At 59.6% G+C, this 23,687-nt stretch overlaps 2 protein-coding genes across 4 annotated transcripts in view; one reads left to right on the top strand and one right to left on the bottom strand.

The window, feature by feature from the left end:
• The window catches only part of CFAP119 (cilia and flagella associated protein 119), a 123,871-nt gene extending 120,210 nt beyond the window's left edge, over positions 1-3,661 (bottom strand). The window contains exons 1-2 of one of the 2 annotated variants that reach the window (XM_063935491.1): positions 3,509-3,661; positions 408-439 (exon numbers count right to left, since the gene is read on the bottom strand). In XM_063935491.1, coding sequence (XP_063791561.1) covers positions 408-439; positions 3,509-3,646 — 170 coding nt within the window. In that variant the 5' untranslated portion in view covers positions 3,647-3,661. The remainder of the gene's footprint in view (positions 1-407; positions 440-3,508) is intronic. The other variant, XM_063935492.1, reaches the window with a different exon arrangement.
• A 75-nt stretch (positions 3,662-3,736) lies between these two features.
• Positions 3,737-23,687, top strand: part of RNF40 (ring finger protein 40) — a 271,003-nt gene continuing 251,052 nt past the window's right edge. For both annotated transcript variants that reach the window (XM_063935490.1, XM_063935489.1), the window contains exons 1-2: positions 3,737-3,839; positions 23,030-23,211. In XM_063935490.1, coding sequence (XP_063791560.1) covers positions 23,080-23,211 — 132 coding nt within the window. In that variant the 5' untranslated portion in view covers positions 3,737-3,839; positions 23,030-23,079. The remainder of the gene's footprint in view (positions 3,840-23,029; positions 23,212-23,687) is intronic.

The raw sequence follows: 23,687 nt of genomic DNA, 5'->3' as shown, positions 1-23,687 counted from the left end.
ACAGACGTGTGACAGGCACAGTGACAGGTGATCAGTGATGTCACAGCGTACGGCCAGCATAGGGGTATGTGTGGTACAGCAGCTCCCTGTGACGTGTGTATGTGAGGACAGACGTGTGACAGGCACAGTGACAGGTGATCAGTGATGTCACAGCGTACGGCCAGCATAGGGGTACGTGTGGTACAGGAGCTCCCTGTGACGTGTGTATGTGATGGACAGACGTGTGACAGGCACAGTGACAGGTGATCAGTGATGTCACAGCGTACGGCCAGCATAGGGGTATGTCCTGTGACGTGTGTATGAGGATTATGCAGCAGTTGGTGCACCTTTGTATATTGGGTGAGAATACCCCAGTGGTGGTTATGTGGGGCAGAGGGGGGCAGTCATACATTACATGAGGGTCTCACCATAAGCAGATCTGAGGTTTCTTCATCTTCGGCTGGGGAAACAGATAAGGGATCATGAGACAAGAATGACATGACAGCACTTCTACCCGGAGAGAGCAGGGAGACCGGGATGAGCCCAGGACCCCCCAACAGTACAGCTACCGGGAGCAGGCGAAAACAGTGATTAACATGAGATGGGGAAATATTGCAGATAGCTGTGGGGGGGGTCAACACAGGGGAGACGGGTGACACGGAAGACGGGTGAGGGGGGTAACTCGGGGTAGACGGGTGAGGGGGGCAACACGGAGGAGACGGGTGACACGGAAGGCGGGTGAGGGGGGTAACTCGGGGTAGACGGATGAGGGGGGGTAAGAGGGGAGAAGGGTGAGGGGGGGGGGGTAACACGGGGGAGACGGGTGATAGTGGTAACACGGGGGAGACGGGTGGGAGGGGGTAACACGGGGGAGACGGGTGGGAGGGGGAGTAACACGGGGGAGACGGGTGAGGGGGGAGTAACACGGGGGAGACGGGTGAGGGGGGAGTAACACGGAGGAGACGGGTGAGGGGGGGGGGTAACGGGGAGGACGGGTGAGGGGGGTAATGCCGGGGAGAGGGGGTAACAGGGGAGACGGGTGAAATGGGTAACTCAGGGAAGAAGGGTATCTCGGGGAAGTCGGGTGGTGAGGGTAATGCCGGGGATAGGGGGTAACAGGGAAGACGGGTGAGGGGGGTAACTCCGGGGAATACGGGTGAGGGGGGTAACACTGGGGAGATGGGTAACGCCGGGGGAGACGGGTGAGGTGGGGGTAACACGGGGGAGAGGGGTAACTCGGGGAAGACGGGTGAGGGGGGTAACTCAGGGAATACGGGTGAGGGGGGTAACGCCAGGGAGAGGGGGTAACAGGGGAGACGAGTAACTCGGGGTAGATGGGTGAGGGGGGTAACGCTGGGGAGACGGGTGAGAGGGGTAACACGGGGGAGACGGCTGAGGGAGTAACAGGGGAGATGAGTGACTCGGGGAATACGGGTGAGGGGGGTAACGCCGGGGAGAGGGGTGTAACACGGGGTAGATGGGTGAGGGGGAAACGCCGGGGTGAGGGTTGAGGAGGTAACTCGGGGAATACAGGCAACTTGGGGGAGACGGGTGAGGGAGGGGTAACACGGGGGAGACGGGTGAGGGAGGGGTAACACGGGGGAGACGGGTGAGGGAGGGGTAACACGGGGGAGACGGGTGAGGGAGGGGTAACACGGGGAGGACGGGTGAGGGAGGGGTAACACGGGGAGGACGGGTGAGGGGGGTAACGCCGGGGAGAGGGGGTAACAGGGGAGACGGGTGAAAAGGGTAACTCGGGGAAGAAGGGTGAGGAGGGTAACTCGGGGAAGTCGGGTGAGGAGGGTAACGCCGGGGATAGGGGGTAACAGGGAAGACGTGTGAGGGGGTAACACGGGGGAGACGGGTGAGGGGGGGGGTAACACGGGGAGAGGGGTAACTCGGGGAAGACAGGTGAGGGGGGTAACACCGGGGAGAGGGGGGTAACAGGGGAGACGGGTAACTCGGGGTAGATGGGTGAGGGGGTAACACGGGGGACACGGGGGTAACTCGGGGAATACGGGTGAGGGGATAACGCCAGGGAAGACGGGTGAGGGGGGGTAACACGAGGGAGACGGGTAACTCGGGGGAGACGGGCGAGGGAGTAACAGGGGAGACGGGTGAGAGGGGTAACACGGGGGAGACCGGTGAGGGAGTAACAGGGGAGACGGGTAACTCGGGGTAGATGGGTGAGGGGGGTAACGCCGGGGAGACGGGTGAGAGGGGTAACACGGGGGAGACGGGTGAGGGAGTAACAGGGGAGACGGGTAACTCAGGGAATACGGGTGAGGGGGGTAACACCGGGGAGAGGGGGGCAACAGGGGAGACGGGTAACTCAGGGAATACGGGTGAGGGGGGTAACACCGGGGGAGACGGGTGAGGGGGGTAACGCCGGGGAGAGGGGTGTAACACGGGGGAGATGGGTAGATGGGTGAGGGGGTAACGCCGGGGTGAGGAGGTAACTCGGGGAATACGGGTAACTCGGGGGTGAGGGGGTAACACGGGGGAGACAGGTGAGCTGGTAACACGGGGGAGACCGGTGAGGGAGTAAAGGGGAGACAGGTAACTCGGGGTAATTGGGTGAGGGGGGTAACGCCGGGGAGACGGGTGAGAGGGGTAACACGGGGGAGACGGGTGAGGAAGTAACAGGGAATACGGGTGGGGGGGGTAACGCCGGGGAGAGGGGTGAGGGGGGTAACACGGGGGAGACGGGTAACTCGGGGTAGATGGGTGAGGGGGTAACGCCGGTGTGAGGGTTGAGGAGGTAACTCGGGGAATACGGGTAACTCGGGGGTGAGGGGGTAACACAGGGGAGACGGGGGAAACTCGGGGAATACGGGTGAGGGGGGGTAACACCGGGGAAGACGGGTGAGGGGGGGGGGGGTAACGCCGGGGAGAGGGGGTAACACGGGGGAGACAGGTGAGGGAGTAACAGGGGAGACGGGTGAGGGGGGTAACGCCGGGGAGACGGGTGAGGGGGGGTAACACGGGGGAGACAGGTGAGGGGGGGTAACACCGGGGAGACGGGTGAGGGGGGGGGTAACACCGGGGAGACGGGTGAGGGGGTAACGCTGGGGAGAGGGAGTAACAGGGGAGACGGGTGAGAGGGGTAATACGGGTGAGGGGGTAACACGGGGGAGACAGGTGAGAGAGGTGAGACGGGTGAGAGGGGTAATACGGGTGAAAGGGTAACACAGGGGAGACGGGTGAGGGGGGGGGGGGGGTAACTCCGTGGAGAAGGGTGAGAGGGATAACAGGGGAGAAGGGTGAGAGGGGTAATACGGGTGAGGGGGGGTAACACGGGGGAGAAGGGTGAGAGAGTAACAGGGGAGACGGGTAACTCGGGGGAGACGGGTGAAGGAATAACAGGGGAGACGGGTGAGAGGGGTAACACGGGGGAGACGGGTAATTCGGGGGAGACGGGTGAGGGAGTAACAGGGGAGACGGGGAATACGGGTGAGGGAGTAACAGGGGAGACGGGTAACTCCGGGAATACGGGTGAGGGGGGTAACTCGGGGGTAAGGTCACGTACACCGAGCAGGGCCTCAGGCCTCGGCCTCACGTACTGGCTTCGTGTGATCATGTCCCGGCCACAGAGCGGCGACTTCTGTCCCCATGACAACAGCTTCCATCTGGTAACTAAAGGCAACGCCGTAGTCAGGACCTTCATAGTTGGAACCAATGAAAAGGTTAGAAAAAAATAACTGACACTACTCTCAGCCAATCAGCGTAAGGATGAGTACGTTGGTTGCCGGAAGTGACGATCCCAATGACGCCAGGCAATGCGCATGCGCGAAACTGATCCGTTCACATCCGGCTCTCCCGAGAGGAAGATGGCGGCGGCTGCAGGATCCCCTTTTACAGTAATATCATCTGTTATATCATATAATGCTCTGCTGACGCAGAGAGAGGGGGGATGGTGACATAAGGGAGAGGGGAGGATGGTGACAGGAGAGAGAGGACAGGGGAGGATGGTGACAGGAGAGAGGGGAGGATGGTGACAGGAGAGAGAGGCGGATGGTGACAGGAGAGAGAGGTGGATGGTGACAGGAGAGAGGGGAGGATGGTGACAGGAGAGAGAGGTGGATGGTGACAGGAGAGAGAGGTGGATGGTGACAGGAGAGAGAGGTGGATGGTGACAGGAGAGAGAGAGAGGGGAGGATGGTGACAGGAGAGAGAGAGAGGGGAGGATGGTGACAGGAGGGGGAGAGGGGAGGATGGTGACAGGAGAGAGAAGGATGGTGACAGGAGGGGGAGAGGGTAGGATGGTGACAGGAGGGGGAGAGGGGAGGATGGTGACAGGAGAGAGAGGACAGGGAAGGATGGTGACAGGAGAGAGAGGAGAGGGGAGGATGGTGACAGGAGAGAGAAGGATGGTGACAGGAGAGGGGAGGATGGTGACAGGAGAGAGAGGCGGGGATGGTGACAGGAGAGAGAGGACAGGGGAGGATGGTGACAGGAGAGAGAGGAGAGGAGGATGGTGACAGGAGAGAGAGGAGAGGGGAGGATGGTTACAGGAGAGAGAGGACAGGGGAGGATGGTGACTGGAGAGAGAGGAGTGGGGAGGATGGTGACAGGAGAGAGAGAGGAGAGGGGAGGATGGTGACTGGAGAGAGGAGAGGGGAGGATGGTGACTGGAGAGAGAGGACGGGGAGGATGGTGACAGGAGAGAGAGGGGAGGATGGTGACAGGAGAGAGGAGAGGGGAGGATGGTGACAGGAGAGAGAGGAGAGGGGAGGATGGTGACAGGAGAGAGGGGAGGATGGTGACAGGAGAGAGAGAGGAGAGGGGAGGATGGTGACTGGAGAGAGAGGAGAGGGAAGGATGGTGACAGGAGAGAGGGGAGGATGGTGACAGGAGAGAGAGGCGGATGGTGACAGGAGAGAGAGAGGGGAGGATGGTGACAGGAGGGGGAGAGGGGAGGATGGTGACAGGAGAGAGATGGATGGTGACAGGAGGGGGAGAGGGGAGGATGGTGACAGGAGAGAGAGGCGGGGATGGTGACAGGAGAGAGAGGAGAGGGGAGGATGGTTACAGGAGAGAGAGGAGAGGGGAGGATGGTTACAGGAGAGAGAGGACAGGGGAGGATGGTGACAGGAGAGAGAGAGGAGTGGGGACGATGGTGACTGGAGAGAGAGGAGTGGGGAGGATGGTGACTGGAGAGAGAGGAGTGGGGAGGATGGTGACTGGAGAGAGAGTAGAGGGGAGGATGGTCACTGGAGAGAGAGGGGAGGATGGTGACTGGAGAGAGGAGAGGGGGGGATGGTGACTGGAGAGAGAGGATGGGGAGGATGGTGACGGGAGAGAGAGGGGAGGATGGTGACAGGGGAGAGAAGAGAGGGGAGGATGGTGACAGGAGAGAGGAGAGGGGAGGATGGTGACAGGAGAGAGGAGAGGGGAGGGGAGGATGGTGACGGGAGAGAGAGGGGAGGATGGTGACGGGAGAGAAGAGAGGGGAGGATGGTGACAGGAGAGAGGAGAGGGGAGGATGGTGACAGGAGAGAGAGAGGAGAGGGGAGGATGGTGACAGGAGAGAGAGGAGAGGGGAGGATGGTGACAGGAGAGAGAGAGGAGAGGGGAGGATGGTGACTGGAGAGAGAGGAGAGGGGAGGATGGTGACAGGAGAGAGGGGAGGATGGTTACAGGAGAGAGAGGACAGGGGAGGATGGTGACAGGAGAGAGAGAGGAGTGGGGACGATGGTGACTGGAGAGAGAGGAGTGGGGAGGATGGTGACTGGAGAGAGAGGAGAGGGGAGGATGGTGACTGGAGAGAGAGGAGAGGGGAGGATGGTGACTGGAGAGAGAGGAGAGGGGAGGATGGTGACTGGAGGAGAGGAGAGGGGAGGATGGTGACTGGAGAGAGAGGACGGGGAGGATGGTGACAGGAGAGAGAGGGGAGGATGGTGACAGGGGAGAGAAGAGAGGGGAGGATGGTGACAGGAGAGAGGAGAGGGGAGGATGGTGACAGGAGAGAGAGGAGAGGGGAGGATGGTGACAGGAGAGAGAGGAGAGGGGAGGATGGTGACAGGAGAGAGAGAGAGGAGAGGGGAGGATGGTGACTGGAGAGAGAGGAGAGGGAAGGATGGTGACAGGAGAGAGGGGAGGATGGTGACAGGGGAGAGAGAGGAGAGGGGAGGATGGTGACTGGAGAGAGAGGAGTGGGGAGGATGGTGACAGGAGAGAGAGGGGAGGATGGTTACAGGAGAGAGAGGACAGGGGAGGATGGTGACAGGAGAGAGAGAGGAGTGGGGACGATGGTGACTGGAGAGAGAGGAGTGGGGAGGATGGTGACTGGAGAGAGAGGAGAGGGGAGGATGGTGACAGGAGAGAGAGGGGAGGATGGTTACAGGAGAGAGAGAGGAGTGGGGACGATGGTGACTGGAGAGAGAGGAGTGGGGAGGATGGTGACTGGAGAGAGAGGAGAGGGGAGGATGGTGACAGGAGAGAGAGGGGAGGATGGTTACAGGAGAGAGAGGACAGGGGAGGATGGTGACAGGAGAGAGAGAGGAGTGGGGACGATGGTGACTGGAGAGAGAGGAGTGGGGAGGATGGTGACTGGAGAGAGAGGAGAGGGGAGGATGGTGACTGGAGAGAGAGGAGAGGGGAGGATGGTGACTGGAGAGAGGAGAGGGGAGGATGGTGACTGGAGAGAGAGGACGGGGAGGATGGTGACAGAAGAGAGAGGGGAGGATGGTGACAGGGGAGAGAAGAGAGGGGAGGATGGTGACAGGAGAGAGGAGAGGGGAGGATGGTGACAGGAGAGAGAGGAGAGGGGAGGAATGTGACAGGAGAGAGAGGAGAGGGGAGGATGGTGACAGGAGAGAGAGAGGAGAGGGGAGGATGTGACTGGAGAGAGAGGAGAGGGGAGGATGGTGACTGGAGAGAGAGGAGAGGGAAGGATGGTGACAGGAGAGAGGGGAGGATGGTGACAGGGGAGAGAGAGAGAAGAGGGGAGGATGGTGACAGGAGAGAGAGAGAGAAGAGGGGAGGATGGTGGGTATCCGGACTCCAGGTCGACAACAAAAAGGTCGACACACCTTAGGTCGACACACCTTAGGTCGACATGGACAAAAGGTCGACATGGACAAGGTCGACATGGAAAAAGGTCGACATGAGTTTTTTATGTTTTTTTTCTCTTTTTTTGAACCTTTTCATACTTAACGATCCACGTGGACTACGATTGGAACGGTAATCTGTGCCGAGCGGAGCGAAGGCACCATGCCCGAAGCATGGCGAGCTAAGCGGTGCACTAATTGGGGTTCCCGGTCACTCTACGAAGAAAACGACACCAAAAAAACATAAAAAACTCATGTCGACCTTTTTCCATGTCGACCTTGTTCCCGTCGACCTTTTTTCCATGTCGACCAATTGGTGTCGACCTAAGGTGTGTTGACCTTTTTGTTGTCGACCCTGAGTCCCAGACCCGGATGGTGACAGGAGAGGGGAGGATGGTGACAGGAGAGAGAGGGGAGGATGGTGACAGGAGAGAGAGAGAAGAGAGGAGGATGGTGACTGGAGAGAGGAGAGGGGAGGATGGTGACAGGAGAGAGAGGCAGGGGAGGATGGTGACGGGAGGGAGAGGAGAGGGGAAGATGGTGACAGGAAGGGGAGGATGGTGACAGGAGAGAGAGGAGAGGGGAGGATGGTGACAGGAGAGAGAGGAGAGGGGAGGATGGTTGACAGGAGAGAGAGGAGAGGGGAGGATGGTGACAGGAGAGAGAGGAGGGGGAAGGATGGTGACAGGAGAGAGAGAGGAGAGGGGAGGATGGTTGACAGGAGAGAGGAGGGGGAAGGATGGTGACAGGAGAGAGAGGGGAGGATGGTGACAGAGGAGGGAGAGGAGAGGACAGGGGAGGATGGTAAATGGGAGGCAGAGGAGAGGGGAGGATGGTGACAGGAGAGAGAGGAGAGAGTGGAGGATGGTGACAGAGAGAGGAGAGGGGAGGATGGTGACAGGAGAGAGAGAGGAGAGGGGAGGATGGTGACAGGAGAGAGGGGAGGATTGTGACAGAAAAGAGAGGAGAGGGGAGGATGGTGACAGGAGAGAGAGGAGAGGGGAGAATGGTGACAGGAGAGAGAGGGGGAAGGATGATGACAGGAGAGAGAGGATAGGGGAGGATGGTGACAGGGGAAAGAGAGGGGGGAGGATGGTGACAGGAGAGAGAGGAGAGGATGGTGACAGAGGAGAGGGGAGGATGGTGACAGGAGAGAGAGGAGAGGGGAGGATGGTGACAGGAGAGAGAGAGGAGAGGGGAGGATGGTGACAGGAGAGAGAGGAGAGGGGAGGATGGTGACAGGAGAGAGAGAGAGGAGAGGGGAGGATGGTGACAGGAGAGAGAGAGAGGAGAGGATTGTGACAGAAAAGAGAGGAGAGGGTAGGATGGATCCAGGAGAGAGAGGAGAGGGGAGGATGGTGACAGGAGAGAGAGGCAGGGGAGGATGGTGACGGGAGGGAGAGGAGAGGGGAAGATGGTGACAGGAAGGGGAGGATGGTGACAGGAGAGAGAGGAGAGGGGAGGATGGTGACAGGAGAGAGAGGAGAGGGGAGGATGGTTGACAGGAGAGAGAGGAGAGGGGAGGATGGTGACAGGAGAGAGAGGAGGGGGAAGGATGGTGACAGGAGAGAGAGAGGAGAGGGGAGGATGGTTGACAGGAGAGAGGAGGGGGAAGGATGGTGACAGGAGAGAGAGGGGAGGATGGTGAGAGAGGAGAGGACAGGGGAGGATGGTGACGGGAGGCAGAGGAGAGGGGAGGATGGTGACAGGAGAGAGAGGAGAGAGGGGAGGATGGTGACAGAGAGAGGAGAGGGGAGGATGGTGACAGGAGAGAGAGAGGAGAGGGGAGGATGGTGACAGGAGAGAGAGGAGAGGGGAGGATTGTGACAGAAAAGAGAGGAGAGGGGAGGATGGTGACAGGAGAGAGAGGAGAGGGGAGGATGGTGACGGGAGAGAGAGGGGGAAGGATGGTGACAGGAGAGAGAGGATAGGGGAGGATGGTGACGGGAGAGAGAGCGGGAAGGATGGTGACAGGAAAGAGAGGAGAGGATGGTGACAGAGGAGAGGGGAGGATGGTGACAGGAGAGAGAGGAGAGGGGAGGATGGTGACAGGAGAGAGAGAGGAGAGGGGAGGATGGTGACAGGAGAGAGAGGAGAGGGGAGGATGGTGACAGGAGAGAGAGAGGAGAGGGGAGGATGGTGACAGGAGAGAGAGAGAGAGAAGAGGGTAGGATTGTGACAGAAAAGAGAGGAGAGGGTAGGATGGGTCCAGGAGAGAGAGGAGAGGGGAGGATGGTGACAGGAGAGAGAGGAGAGGGGAGGATGGTTGACAGGAGAGAGAGGAGAGGGGAGGATGGTGACAGGAGAGAGAGGAGGGGGAAGGATGGTGACAGGAGAGAGAGGAGAGGGGAGGATGGTTGACAGGAGAGAGGAGGGGGAAGGATGGTGACAGGAGAGAGAGGGGAGGATGGTGACAGAGGAGAGAGAGGAGAGGACAGGGGAGGATGGTAAATGGGAGGCAGAGGAGAGGGGAGGATGGTGACAGGAGAGAGAGGAGAGAGTGGAGGATGGTGACAGAGAGAGGAGAGGGGAGGATGGTGACAGGAGAGAGAGAGGAGAGGGGAGGATGGTGACAGGAGAGAGAGGAGAGGGGAGGATTGTGACAGAAAAGAGAGGAGAGGGGAGGATGGTGACAGGAGAGAGAGGAGAGGGGAGAATGGTGACGGGAGAGAGAGGGGGAAGGATGGTGACAGGAGAGAGAGGATAGGGGAGGATGGTGACAGGGGAAAGAGAGGGGGGAGGATGGTGACAGGAGAGAGAGTAGAGGATGGTGACAGAGGAGAGGGGAGGATGGTGACAGGAGAGAGAGGAGAGGGGAGGATGGTGACAGGAGAGAGAGAGGAGAGGGGAGGATGGTGACAGGAGAGAGAGGAGAGGGGAGGATGGTGACAGGAGAGAGAGAGGAGAGGGGAGGATGGTGACAGGAGAGAGAGAGAGGAGAGGATTGTGACAGAAAAGAGAGGAGAGGGTAGGATGGATCCAGGAGAGAGAGGAGAGGGGAGGATGGTGACAGGAGAGAGAGGCAGGGGAGGATGGTGACGGGAGGGAGAGGAGAGGGGAAGATGGTGACAGGAGAGAGAGGAGAGGGGAGGATGGTGACAGGAGAGAGAGGAGAGGGGAGGATGGTTGACAGGGGAGGATGGTGACAGGAGAGAGAGGAGGGGGAAGGATGGTGACAGGAGAGAGAGAGGAGAGGGGAGGATGGTGACGGGAGAGAGAGGGGGAAGGATGGTGACAGGAGAGAGAGGATAGGGGAGGATGGTGACAGGGGAGAGAGAGCGGGGAGGATGGTGACAGGAAAGAGAGGAGAGGATGGTGACAGAGGAGAGGGGAGGATGGTGACAGGAGAGAGAGGAGAGGGGAGGATGGTGACAGGAGAGAGAGAGGAGAGGGGAGGATGGTGACAGGAGAGAGAGGAGAGGGGAGGATGGTGACAGGAGAGAGAGAGAGGAGAGGGGAGGATTGTGACAGAAAAGAGGAGAGGGTAGGATGGGTCCAGGAGAGAGAGGAGAGGGGAGGATGGTGACAGGAGAGAGAGGCAGGGGAGGATGGTGACGGGAGGGAGAGGAGAGGGGAAGATGGTGACAGGAGAGAGAGGAGAGGGGAGGATGGTGACAGGAGAGAGAGGAGAGGGGAGGATGGTGACAGGAGAGAGAGGAGAGGGGGGGATGGTTGACAGGAGAGAGAGGAGAGGGGAGGATGGTGACGAGAGAGAGGGGAGGATGGTGACAGAGAGAGGAGAGGGGAGGATGGTGACAGGAGAGAGAGAGGAGAGGGGAGGATGGTGACAGGAGAGAGAGGAGAGGGGAGGATTGTGACAGAAAGGAGAGGAGAGGGGAGGATGGTGACAGGAGAGAGAGGAGAGGGGAGGATGGTGACAGGGGAGAGAGGGGGAAGGATGGTGACAGGAGAGAGAGGATAGGGGAGGATGGTGACAGGGGAGAGAGAGGGGGGAGGATGGTGACAGGAGAGAGAGGGGGGAGGATGGTGACAGGAGAGAGAGGGGAGGATGGTGACAGAGGGGAGGATGGTGACAGGAGAGAGAGGAGAGGGGAGGATGGTGACAGGAGAGAGAGAGGAGAGGGGAGGATGGTGACAGGAGAGAGAGAAGAGGGGAGGATGGTGACAGGAGAGAGAGAGAGGAGAGGGGAGGATGGTGACAGGAGAGAGAGAGATGAGAGGGGAGGGTTGTGACAGAAAAGAGAGGAGAGGGTAGGATGGGTCCAGGAGAGAGAGGGGAGGATGGTGACAGGAGAGGGTGGAAAATGGTGACAGGAGAGAGAGGGGAGGATGGTGACAGGAGAGGGTGGAGGATGGTGACAGGAGAGAGAGAGGGGGGAGGATGGTGACAGGAGAGAGAGGAGACGGGGGAGGATGGTGACAGGAGAGAGGAGAGGGGAGGATGGTGACAGGAGAGGGGAGGATGGTGACAGGAGAGAGGAGAGGGGAGGATGGTGACAGGAGAGAGAGGAGAGGGGAGGATGGTGACAGGAGAGAGAGGAGAGGGGAGGATGGTGACAGGAGAGAGAGGAGGATGGTGACAGGAGAGAGAGGAGAGGGGAGGATGGTGACAGGAGAGAGGGGAGGATGGTGACAGGAGAGGGGAGGATGGTGACAGGAGAGAGGAGAAGGGAGGATGGTGACAGGAGAGAGAGGAGAGGGGAGGATGTGACAGGAGAGAGAGGATAGGGGATGATGGTGACAGGAGGGAGAGGGAGGATGGTGACAGGAGGGAGAGGGGAGGATGGTGACAGGAGAGAGAGGGGAGGATGGTGACAGGAAAGAGGAGGATGGTGACAGGAGAGAGGAGAATGGTGGCAGAAGAGAGGGGAGGATGGTGACAGGAGGTAGAGGGGAGGATGGCGACAGGAGAGAGAGGAGAGGGGAGGATGGTGAAAGGAGGGTGAGGGGAGGATGGTGATAGGAGAGAGAGGACAGGGGAGGATGGTGACAGGAGAGGGGAGGATGGTGACAGGAGGGAGAGGGGAGGATGGTGAAAGGAGGGAGAGGGGAGGATGGTGAAAGGAGGGAGAGGGGAGGATGGTGACGGGAGGGAGAGGAGAGGGGAGGATGGTGACAGGAGAGAGAGGAGAGGGGAGGATGGTGACAGGAGAGAGAGGAGAGGGGAGGATGGTGACAGGAGAGAGAGAGGAGAGGGGAGGATGGTGACAGGAGGGAGAGGGGAGGATGGTGACAGGAGGGAGAGGAGAGGGGAGGATGGTGAAAGGAGGGAGAGGGGAGGATGGTGAAAGGAGGGAGAGGGGAGGATGGTGAAAGGAGGGAGAGGGGAGGATGGTGACGGGAGGGAGAGGAGAGGGGAGGATGGTGACAGGAGAGAGAGGAGAGGGGAAGATGGTGAAAGGAGGGAGAGGGGAGGATGGTGACAGGAGTGAGAGGAGAGGGGAGGATGGTGAAAGGAGGGAGAGGGGAGGATGTTAACAGGAGGGAGAGGAGAGGGGAGGATGGTGAAAGGAGGGAGAGGGGAGGATGGTGACAGGAGGGAGAGGGGAGGATGGTGACAGGAGGGAGAGGAGAGGGGAGGATGGTGAAAGGAGGGAGAGGGGAGGATAGTGAAAGGAGGGAGAGGGGAGGATGGTGACAGGAGGGAGAGGAGAGGAGAGGGGAGGATGGTGACAGGAGAGAGAGGAAAGGATGGTGACAGGAGAGAGAGGAGAGGGGAGGATGGTGACAGAAGAGAGAGAGGAGAGGGGAGGATGGTGACAGGAGAGAGAGAGAGGAGAGGGGAGGATTGTGACAGAAAAGAGAGGAGAGGGGAGGATGGTGACAGGAGAGAGAGGGGAGGATAGTGACAGGGGAGAGAGGGGAGGATAGTGACAGGGGAGAGAGAGGGGGGAGGATGGTGACAGGAGAGAGAGGGGAGGATGGTGACAGGAGAGGGTGGAGGATGGTGACAGGAGAGAGAGGGGAGGATGGTGACAGGAGAGGGTGGAGGATGGTGACAGGAGAGAGAGAGGGGGGGGGGTGGTGACAGGAGAGAGAGGAGACGGGGAGGATGGTGACAGGAGAGAGGAGAGGGGAGGATGGTGAGAGGAGAGGGGAGGATGGTGACAGGAGAGAGAGGAGAGGGGAGGATGGTGACAGGAGAGAGAGGAGAAGGGAGGATGGTGACAGGAGAGAGAGGAGAGGGGAGGATGGTGACAGGAGAGAGGAGAGGGGAGGATGGTGACAGGAGAGAGGAGGATGGTGACAGGAGAGAGAGGAGAGAGGAGGATGGTGACAGGAGAGAGAGGAGAAGGGAGGATGGTGACAGGAGAGAGAGGAGAGGGGGGGATGGTGACAGGAGAGGAGAGGGAAGGATGGTGACAGGAGAGTGGAGAGGGGAGGATGGTGACGAGAGAGATGAGAAGGGAGAATAGTGACAGGAGAGAGAGGAGAGGGGATGGTGGTGACAGGAGGGAGAGGGGAGGATGGTAACAGGAGGGAGAAGGGAGGATGGTGACAGGAGAGAGAGGGGAGGATGGTGACAGGAGAGAGGGGAGGATGGTGACAGGAGAGAGAGGAGGATGGTGACAGGAGAGAGAGGAGGATGGTGACAGGAGAGAGGAGGATGGTGACAGGAGAGAGGAGAATGGTGACAAAAGAGAGGGGAGGATGGTGACAGGAGAGAGAGGAGAGGGGAGGATGGTGACAGGAGAGAGAGGGGAGGATGGTGAAAGGAGGGAGAGGAGAGGGAAGGAGGGAGAGGGGAGGATGGTGACAGGAGGGAGTGGAGAGGGGAGGATGGTGACAGGAGGGAGAGGAGAGGGGAGGATGGTGACGGGATGGAGAGGAGAGGGAAGGATGGTGACGGGATGGAGAGGAGAGGGGAGGATGGTGACAGGAGAGAGATGAGAGGGGAAGATGGTGAAAGGAGGGAGAGGGGAGGATGGTGACAGGAGGGAGAGGAGAGGGGAGGATGGTGAAAGGAGGGAGAGGGGAGGATGTTGACAAGAGGGAGAGGAGAGGGGAGGATGGTGACAGGAGGGAGAGGAGAGGGGAGGATGGTGAAAGGAGGGAGAGGGGAGGATGGTGAAAGGAGGGAGTGGGGAGGATGGTGACGGGAGGGAGAGGAGAGGGGAGGATGGTGACAGGAGAGAGAGGAGAGGGGAGGATGGTGACAGGAGAGAGAGGAGAGGGGAGGATGGTGACAGGAGAGAGAGAGGAGAGGGGAGGATGGTGACAGAGAGAGGAGGGGGAAGGATGGTGAAAGGAGGGAGAGGGGAGGATGGTGACAGGAGAGAGAGAGATGAGGGGAGGATGGTGACAGAGGGGAGGATGGTGACAGGGAGAGGGGAGGATGGTGACAGGAGGGAGAGGGGAGGATGGTGAAAGGAGGGAGAGGAGAGGGGAGGATGGTGACAGGAGAGAGAGAGGAGAGGGGAGGATGGTGACAGGAGAGAGAGGAGAGGGGAGGATGGTGACAGGAGAGAGAGAGGAGAGGGGAGGATGGTGACAGGAGAGAGAGAGAGGAGAGGGGAGGATTGTGACAGAAAAGAGAGGAGAGGGTAGGATGGGTCCAGGAGAGAGAGGAGAGGGGAGGATGGTGACAGGAGAGAGAGGCAGGGGAGGATGGTGACGGGAGTGAGAGGAGAGGGGAAGATGGTGACAGGAGAGAGAGGAGAGGGGAGGATGGTGACAGGAGAGAGAGGAGAGGGGAGGATGGTGACAGGAGAGAGAGGAGAGGGGGGGATGGTTGACAGGAGAGAGAGGAGAGGGGAGGATGGTGACAGGAGAGAGAGGGGAGGATGGTGACAGAGAGAGGAGAGGGGAGGATGGTGACAGGAGAGAGAGAGGAGAGGGGAGGATGGTGACAGGAGAGAGAGGAGAGGGGAGGATTGTGACAGAAAAGAGAGGAGAGGGGAGGATGGTGACAGGAGAGAGAGGAGAGGGGAGGATGGTGACAGGGGAGAGAGGGGGAAGGATGGTGACAGGAGAGAGAGGATAGGGGAGGATGGTGACAGGGGAGAGAGAGGGGGGAGGATGGTGACAGGAGAGAGAGGGGGGAGGATGGTGACAGGAGAGAGAGGGGAGGATGGTGACAGAGGGGAGGATGGTGACAGGAGAGAGAGGAGAGGGGAGGATGGTGACAGGAGAGAGAGAGGAGAGGGGAGGATGGTGACAGGAGAGAGAGAAGAGGGGAGGATGGTGACAGGAGAGAGAGGAGAGGGGAGGATGGTGACAGGAGAGAGAGAGAGAGAGGAGAGGGGAGGGTTGTGACAGAAAAGAGAGGAGAGGGTAGGATGGGTCCAGGAGAGAGAGGGGAGGATGGTGACAGGAGAGGGTGGAAAATGGTGACAGGAGAGAGAGGGGAGGATGGTGACAGGAGAGGGTGGAGGATGGTGACAGGAGAGAGAGAGGGGGGAGGATGGTGACAGGAGAGAGAGGAGACGGGGGAGGATGGTGACAGGAGAGAGGAGAGGGGAGGATGGTGACAGGAGAGGGGAGGATGGTGACAGGAGAGAGGAGAGGGGAGGATGGTGACAGGAGAGAGAGGAGAGGGGAGGATGGTGACAGGAGAGAGAGGAGAGGGGAGGATGGTGACAGGAGAGAGAGGAGGATGGTGACAGGAGAGAGAGGAGAGGGGAGGATGGTGACAGGAGAGAGGGGAGGATGGTGACAGGAGAGGGGAGGATGGTGACAGGAGAGAGGAGAAGGGAGGATGGTGACAGGAGAGAGAGGAGAGGGGAGGATGGTGACAGGAGAGAGAGGATAGGGGATGATGGTGACAGGAGGGAGAGGGAGGATGGTGACAGGAGGGAGAGGGGAGGATGGTGACAGGAGAGAGAGGGGAGGATGGTGACAGGAAAGAGGAGGATGGTGACAGGAGAGAGGAGAATGGTGGCAGAAGAGAGGGGAGGATGGTGACAGGAGGTAGAGGGGAGGATGGCGACAGGAGAGAGAGGAGAGGGGAGGATGGTGAAAGGTGGGGGAGGGGAGGATGGTGATAGGAGAGAGAGGACAGGGGAGGATGGTGACAGGAGAGGGGAGGATGGTGACAGGAGGGAGAGGGGAGGATGGTGAAAGGAGGGAGAGGGGAGGATGGTGAAAGGAGGGAGAGGGGAGGATGGTGACGGGAGGGAGAGGAGAGGGGAGGATGGTGACAGGAGAGAGAGGAGAGGGGAGGATGGTGACAGGAGAGAGAGGAGAGGGGAGGATGGTGACAGGAGAGAGAGAGGAGAGGGGAGGATGGTGAAAGGAGGGAGAGGGGAGGATGGTGACAGGAGGGAGAGGAGAGGGGAGGATGGTGAAAGGAGGGAGAGGGGAGGATGGTGAAAGGAGGGAGAGGGGAGGATGGTGACGGGAGGGAGAGGAGAGGGGAGGATGGTGACAGGAGAGAGAGGAGAGGGGAAGATGGTGAAAGGAGGGAGAGGGGAGGATGGTGACAGGAGTGAGAGGAGAGGGGAGGATGGTGAAAGGAGGGAGAGGGGAGGATGTTGACAGGAGGGAGAGGAGAGGGGAGGATGGTGAAAGGAGGGAGAGGGGAGGATGGTGACAGGAGGGAGAGGAGAGGGGAGGATGGTGAAAGGAGGGAGAGGGGAGGATAGTGAAAGGAGGGAGAGGGGAGGATGGTGACAGGAGGGAGAGGAGAGGAGAGGGGAGGATGGTGACAGGAGAGAGAGGAGAGGGGAGGATGGTGACAGGAGAGAGAGGAGAGGATGGTGACAGAGAGAGGAGAGGGGAGGATGGTGACAGAAGAGAGAGAGGAGAGGGGAGGATGGTGACAGGAGAGAGAGAGAGGAGAGGGGAGGATTGTGACAGAAAAGAGAGGAGAGGGGAGGATGGTGACAGGAGAGAGAGGGGAGGATGGTGACAGGGGAGAGAGGGGAGGATAGTGACAGGGGAGAGAGGGGAGGATAGTGACAGGGGAGAGAGAGGGGGGAGGATGGTGACAGGAGAGAGAGGGGAGGATGGTGACAGGAGAGAGAGGGGAGGATGGTGACAGGAGAGGGTGGAGGATGGTGACAGGAGAGAGAGGGGAGGATGGTGACAGGAGAGGGTGGAGGATGGTGACAGGAGAGAGAGAGGGGGGGGGTGGTGACAGGAGAGAGAGGAGACGGGGAGGATGGTGACAGGAGAGAGGAGAGGGGAGGATGGTGAGAGGAGAGGGGAGGATGGTGACAGGAGAGAGAGGAGAGGGGAGGATGGTGACAGGAGAGAGAGGAGAAGGGAGGATGGTGACAGGAGAGAGAGGAGAGGGGAGGATGGTGACAGGAGAGAGGAGAGGGGAGGATGGTGACAGGAGAGAGGAGGATGGTGACAGGAGAGAGAGGAGAGAGGAGGATGGTGACAGGAGAGAGAGGAGAAGGGAGGATGGTGACAGGAGAGAGAGGAGAGGGGAGGATGGTGACAGGAGAGGAGAGGGAAGGATGGTGACAGGAGAGTGGAGAGGGGAGGATGGTGACGAGAGAGATGAGAAGGGAGAATAGTGACAGGAGAGAGAGGAGAGGGGATGGTGGTGACAGGAGGGAGAGGGGAGGATGGTAACAGGAGGGAGAAGGGAGGATGGTGACAGGAGAGAGAGGGGAGGATGGTGACAGGAGAGAGGGGAGGATGGTGACAGGAGAGAGAGGAGGATGGTGACAGGAGAGAGAGGAGGATGGTGACAGGAGAGAGGAGAATGGTGACAAAAGAGAGGGGAGGATGGTGACAGGAGAGAGAGGAGAGGGGAGGATGGTGACAGGAGAGAGAGGGGAGGATGGTGAAAGGAGGGAGAGGAGAGGGAAGGAGGGAGAGGGGAGGATGGTGACAGGAGGGAGGGGAGAGGGGAGGATGGTGACAGGAGGGAGAGGAGAGGGGAGGATGGTGACGGGATGGAGAGGAGAGGGAAGGATGGTGACGGGATGGAGAGGAGAGGGGAGGATGGTGACAGGAGAGAGATGAGAGGGGAAGATGGTGAAAGGAGGGAGAGGGGAGGATGGTGACAGGAGGGAGAGGAGAGGGGAGGATGGTGAAAGGAGGGAGAGGGGAGGATGTTGACAAGAGGGAGAGGAGAGGGGAGGATGGTGACAGGAGGGAGAGGAGAGGGGAGGATGGTGAAAGGAGGGAGAGGGGAGGATGGTGAAAGGAGGGAGAGGGGAGGATGGTGACGGGAGGGAGAGGAGAGGGGAGGATGGTGACAGGAGAGAGAGGAGAGGGGAGGATGGTGACAGGAGAGAGAGGAGAGGGGAGGATGGTGACAGGAGAGAGAGAGGAGAGGGGAGGATGGTGACAGAGAGAGGAGGGGGAAGGATGGTGAAAGGAGGGAGAGGAGAGGGGAGGATGGTGACAGGAGAGAGAGAGGAGAGGGGAGGATGGTGACAGAGAGAGGAGGGGGAAGGATGGTGACAGGAGAGAGAGGAGAGGGGAGGATGGTGACAGGAGAGAGAGGATAGGGGATGATGGTGACAGGAGGGAGAGGGAGGATGGTGACAGGAGGGAGAGGGGAGGATGGTGACAGGAGAGAGAGGGGAGGATGGTGACAGGAAAGAGGAGGATGGTGACAGGAGAGAGGAGAATGGTGGCAGAAGAGAGGGGAGGATGGTGACAGGAGGTAGAGGGGAGGATGGCGACAGGAGAGAGAGGAGAGGGGAGGATGGTGAAAGGTGGGGGAGGGGAGGATGGTGATAGGAGAGAGAGGACAGGGGAGGATGGTGACAGGAGAGGGGAGGATGGTGACAGGAGGGAGAGGGGAGGATGGTGAAAGGAGGGAGAGGGGAGGATGGTGAAAGGAGGGAGAGGGGAGGATGGTGACGGGAGGGAGAGGAGAGGGGAGGATGGTGACAGGAGAGAGAGGAGAGGGGAGGATGGTGACAGGAGAGAGAGGAGAGGGGAGGATGGTGACAGGAGAGAGAGAGGAGAGGGGAGGATGGTGAAAGGAGGGAGAGGGGAGGATGGTGACAGGAGGGAGAGGAGAGGGGAGGATGGTGAAAGGAGGGAGAGGGGAGGATGGTGAAAGGAGGGAGAGGGGAGGATGGTGACGGGAGGGAGAGGAGAGGGGAGGATGGTGACAGGAGAGAGAGGAGAGGGGAAGATGGTGAAAGGAGGGAGAGGGGAGGATGGTGACAGGAGTGAGAGGAGAGGGGAGGATGGTGAAAGGAGGGAGAGGGGAGGATGTTGACAGGAGGGAGAGGAGAGGGGAGGATGGTGAAAGGAGGGAGAGGGGAGGATGGTGACAGGAGGGAGAGGAGAGGGGAGGATGGTGAAAGGAGGGAGAGGGGAGGATAGTGAAAGGAGGGAGAGGGGAGGATGGTGACAGGAGGGAGAGGAGAGGAGAGGGGAGGATGGTGACAGGAGAGAGAGGAGAGGGGAGGATGGTGACAGGAGAGAGAGGAGAGGATGGTGACAGAGAGAGGAGAGGGGAGGATGGTGACAGAAGAGAGAGAGGAGAGGGGAGGATGGTGACAGGAGAGAGAGAGAGGAGAGGGGAGGATTGTGACAGAAAAGAGAGGAGAGGGGAGGATGGTGACAGGAGAGAGAGGGGAGGATGGTGACAGGGGAGAGAGGGGAGGATAGTGACAGGGGAGAGAGGGGAGGATAGTGACAGGGGAGAGAGAGGGGGGAGGATGGTGACAGGAGAGAGAGGGGAGGATGGTGACAGGAGAGAGAGGGGAGGATGGTGACAGGAGAGGGTGGAGGATGGTGACAGGAGAGAGAGGGGAGGATGGTGACAGGAGAGGGTGGAGGATGGTGACAGGAGAGAGAGAGGGGGGGGGGTGGTGACAGGAGAGAGAGGAGACGGGGAGGATGGTGACAGGAGAGAGGAGAGGGGAGGATGGTGAGAGGAGAGGGGAGGATGGTGACAGGAGAGAGAGGAGAGGGGAGGATGGTGACAGGAGAGAGAGGAGAAGGGAGGATGGTGACAGGAGAGAGAGGAGAGGGGAGGATGGTGACAGGAGAGAGGAGAGGGGAGGATGGTGACAGGAGAGAGGAGGATGGTGACAGGAGAGAGAGGAGAGAGGAGGATGGTGACAGGAGAGAGAGGAGAAGGGAGGATGGTGACAGGAGAGAGAGGAGAGGGGAGGATGGTGACAGGAGAGGAGAGGGAAGGATGGTGACAGGAGAGTGGAGAGGGGAGGATGGTGACGAGAGAGATGAGAAGGGAGAATAGTGACAGGAGAGAGAGGAGAGGGGATGGTGGTGACAGGAGGGAGAGGGGAGGATGGTAACAGGAGGGAGAAGGGAGGATGGTGACAGGAGAGAGAGGGGAGGATGGTGACAGGAGAGAGGGGAGGATGGTGACAGGAGAGAGAGGAGGATGGTGACAGGAGAGAGAGGAGGATGGTGACAGGAGAGAGGAGAATGGTGACAAAAGAGAGGGGAGGATGGTGACAGGAGAGAGAGGAGAGGGGAGGATGGTGACAGGAGAGAGAGAGGAGGGGAGGATGGTGACAGAGGGGAGGATGGTGACAGGGAGAGGGGAGGATGGTGACAGGAGGGAGAGGGGAGGATGGTGAAAGGAGGGAGAGGGGAAGGATGGTGAAAGGAGGGAGAGGGGAGGATGGTGACAGGAGAGAGAGAGGAGGGGAGGATGGTGACAGAGGGGAGGATGGTGACAGGGAGAGGGGAGGATGGTGACAGGAGGAAGAGGGGAGGATGGTGAAAGGAGGGAGAGGGGAGGATGGTGAAAGGAGGGAGAGGGGAGGATGGTGACGGGAGGGAGAGGAGAGGGGAGGATGGTGACAGGAGAGAGAGGAGAGGGGAGGATGGTGACAGGAGAGAGAGGAGAGGGGAGGATGGTGACAGGAGAGAGAGAGGAGAGGGGAGGATGGTGAAAGGAGGGAGAGGGGAGGATGGTGAAAGGAGGGAGAGGGGAGGATGGTGAAAGGAGGGAGAGGGGAGGATGGTGACGGGAGGGAGAGGAGAGGGGAGGATGGTGACAGAGAGAGGAGAGGGGAAGATGGTGAAAGGAGGGAGAGGGGAGGATGGTGACAGGAGGGAGAGGAGAGGGGAGGATGGTGAAAGGAGGGAGAGGGGAGGATGTTGACAGGAGGGAGAGGAGAGGGGAGGATGGTGAAAGGAGGGAGAGGGGAGGATGGTGACAGGAGGGAGAGGAGAGGGGAGGATGGTGAAAGGAGGGAGAGGGGAGGATAGTGAAAGGATGGTGACAGGAGGGAGAGGAGAGGGGAGGATGGTGACAGGAGAGAGATGAGAGGGGAGGATGGTGACAGGAGAGAGAGGAGAGGATGGTGACAGGAGAGAGAGGAGAGGGGAGGATGGTGACAGAAGAGAGAGAGGAGAGGGGAGGATGGTGACAGGAGAGAGAGAGGAGAGAGGGGAGGATTGTGACAGAAAAGAGAGGAGAGGGGAGGATGGTGACAGGAGAGAGAGGGGAGGATGGTGACAGGGGAGAGAGGGGAGGATGGTGACAGGGGAGAGAGGGGGGAGGATGGTGACAGGAGAGAGGGGAGGGTGGTGACAGGAGAGGGTGGAGGATGGTGACAGGAGAGAGAGGGGAGGATGGTGACAGGAGAGGGTGGAGGATGGTGACAGGAGAGAGAGGGGAGGATGGTGACAGGAGAGGGTGGAGGATGGTGACAGGAGAGAGAGAGAGAGAGAGAGAGAGAGAGAGAGAGGGGGGGGGGATGGTGACAGGAGAGAGAGGAGACGGGGAGGATGGTGACAGGAGAGGGGAGGATGGTGAGAGGAGAAGGGAGGATGGTGACAGGAGAGAGAGGAGAGGGGAGGATGGTGACAGGAGAGAGAGGAGAAGGGAGGATGGTGACAGGAGAGAGAGGAGAGGGGAGGATGGTGACAGGAGAGAGGAGAGGGGAGGATGGTGACAGGAGAGAGGAGGATGGTGACAGGAGAGAGAGGAGGATGGTGACATGAGAGAGAGGAGAAGGGAGGATGGTGACAGGAGAGAGAGGAGAGGGGAGGATGGTGACAGGAGAGGAGAGGGAAGGATGGTGACAGGAGAGAGAAGAGGGGGAGGATGGTGACGAGAGAGAGGAGAAGGGAGAATAGTGACAGGAGAGAGAGGAGAGGGGATGGTTGTGACAGGAGGGAGAGAGGAGGATGGTAACAGGAGGGAGAAGGGAGGATGGTGACAGGAAAGAGAGGGGAGGATGGTGACAGGAGAGAGGGGAGGATGGTGACAGGAGAGAGAGGAGGATGGTGACAGGAGAGAGAGGAGGATGGTGACAGGAGAGAGGAGAATGGTGACAGAAGAGAGGGGAGGATGGTGACAGGAGAGAGAGGAGAGGGGAGGATGGTGACAGGAGAGAGAGGGGAGGATGGTGAAAGGAGGGAGAGGAGAGGGAAGGAGGGAGAGGGGAGGATGGTGACAGGAGGGAGGGGAGAGGGGAGGATGGTGACAGGAGGGAGAGGAGAGGGGAGGATGGTGACGGGATGGAGAGGAGAGGGGAGGATGGTGACGGGATGGAGAGGAGAGGGGAGGATGGTGACAGGAGAGAGATGAGAGGGGAAGATGGTGAAAGGAGGGAGAGGGGAGGATGGTGAAAGGAGGGAGAGGGGAGGATGTTGACAAGAGGGAGAGGAGAGGGGAGGATGGTGACAGGAGGGAGAGGAGAGGGGAGGATGGTGAAAGGAGGGAGAGGGGAGGATGGTGAAAGGAGGGAGAGGGGAGGATGGTGACGGGAGGGAGAGGAGAGGGGTGGATGGTGACAGGAGAGAGAGGAGAGGGGAGGATGGTGACAGGAGAGAGAGGAGAGGGGAGGATGGTGACAGGAGAGAGAGAGAGAGGGGGGAGGATGGTGACAGAGTAGAGGGGAGGATGGTGACAGAGAGAGGAGGGGGAAGGATGGTGAAAGGAGGGAGAGGGGAGGATGGTGACAGGAGAGAGAGAGGAGGGGAGGATGGTGACAGAGGGGAGGATGGTGACAGGAGAGAGAGGAGGGGGAAGGATGGTGAAAGGATTGAGAGGGGAGGATGGTGACAGGACAATAAGTGAGAGAATAGTTTAAGGGTTTGATACAATGCTGTGTGACGCAGTGTTTGGGGTGTGACGCGGGGTGTGGCGCAGCGTGGGGGTGTGGTGTAATGTGTCTTCCTCTCTCTAGGAGTGAGAGACGAGTCATTGACCATCCCTGGAGTGACGCTCTCCGCAGTTATGTCTGGTGCCGGCAGTAAGAGAGCCTCAGGGGACGGGACATCTGGTCCGCCAGAGAAGAAACCCAACCATGAGGAAAAGACCCCGACTACGCTGATCGAGCCCATCCGCCTGGGGGGCATCTCCTCTACGGTCAGTAGTAATAGTAGCGCATGGGGGGGGGGGCGGCATCTCCTCTACGGTCAGTAGTAATAGTAGCGCTTGGGGGGGGGGCATCTCCTCTGCGGTCAGTAGTAATAGCGCTTGGGGGGGGGGAGCATCTCCTCTACGGTCAGTAGTAATAGTAGCGCTTGGGGGGGGCGTCTCCTCTACGGTCAGTAGTAATAGTAGCGCTTGGGGGGGGCATCTCCTCTGCGGTCAGTAGTAATAGTAGCGCTTGGGGGGGGGCGGCATCTCCTCTACGGTCAGTAGTAATAGTAGCGCTTGGGGGGCGGCATCTCCTCTACGGTCAGTAGTAATAGTAGCGCATGGGGGGGGGGGGGGCGGCATCTCCTCTGCGGTCAGTAGTAATAGTAGCGCTTGGGGGGAGCATCTCCTCTGCGGTCAGTAGTAATAGTAGCGCTTGGGGGGCGGCATCTCCTCTGCGGTCAGTAGTAATAGTAGCGCTT

This window comes from Pseudophryne corroboree, chromosome 7 (assembly GCF_028390025.1).
Source record: "Pseudophryne corroboree isolate aPseCor3 chromosome 7, aPseCor3.hap2, whole genome shotgun sequence".
Taxonomy (NCBI): Eukaryota; Metazoa; Chordata; class Amphibia; order Anura; family Myobatrachidae; genus Pseudophryne; species Pseudophryne corroboree.
The sequence above is the reverse complement of the archived record's forward strand: the minus strand, read 5'-3'. Positions and strand labels throughout refer to the sequence as shown.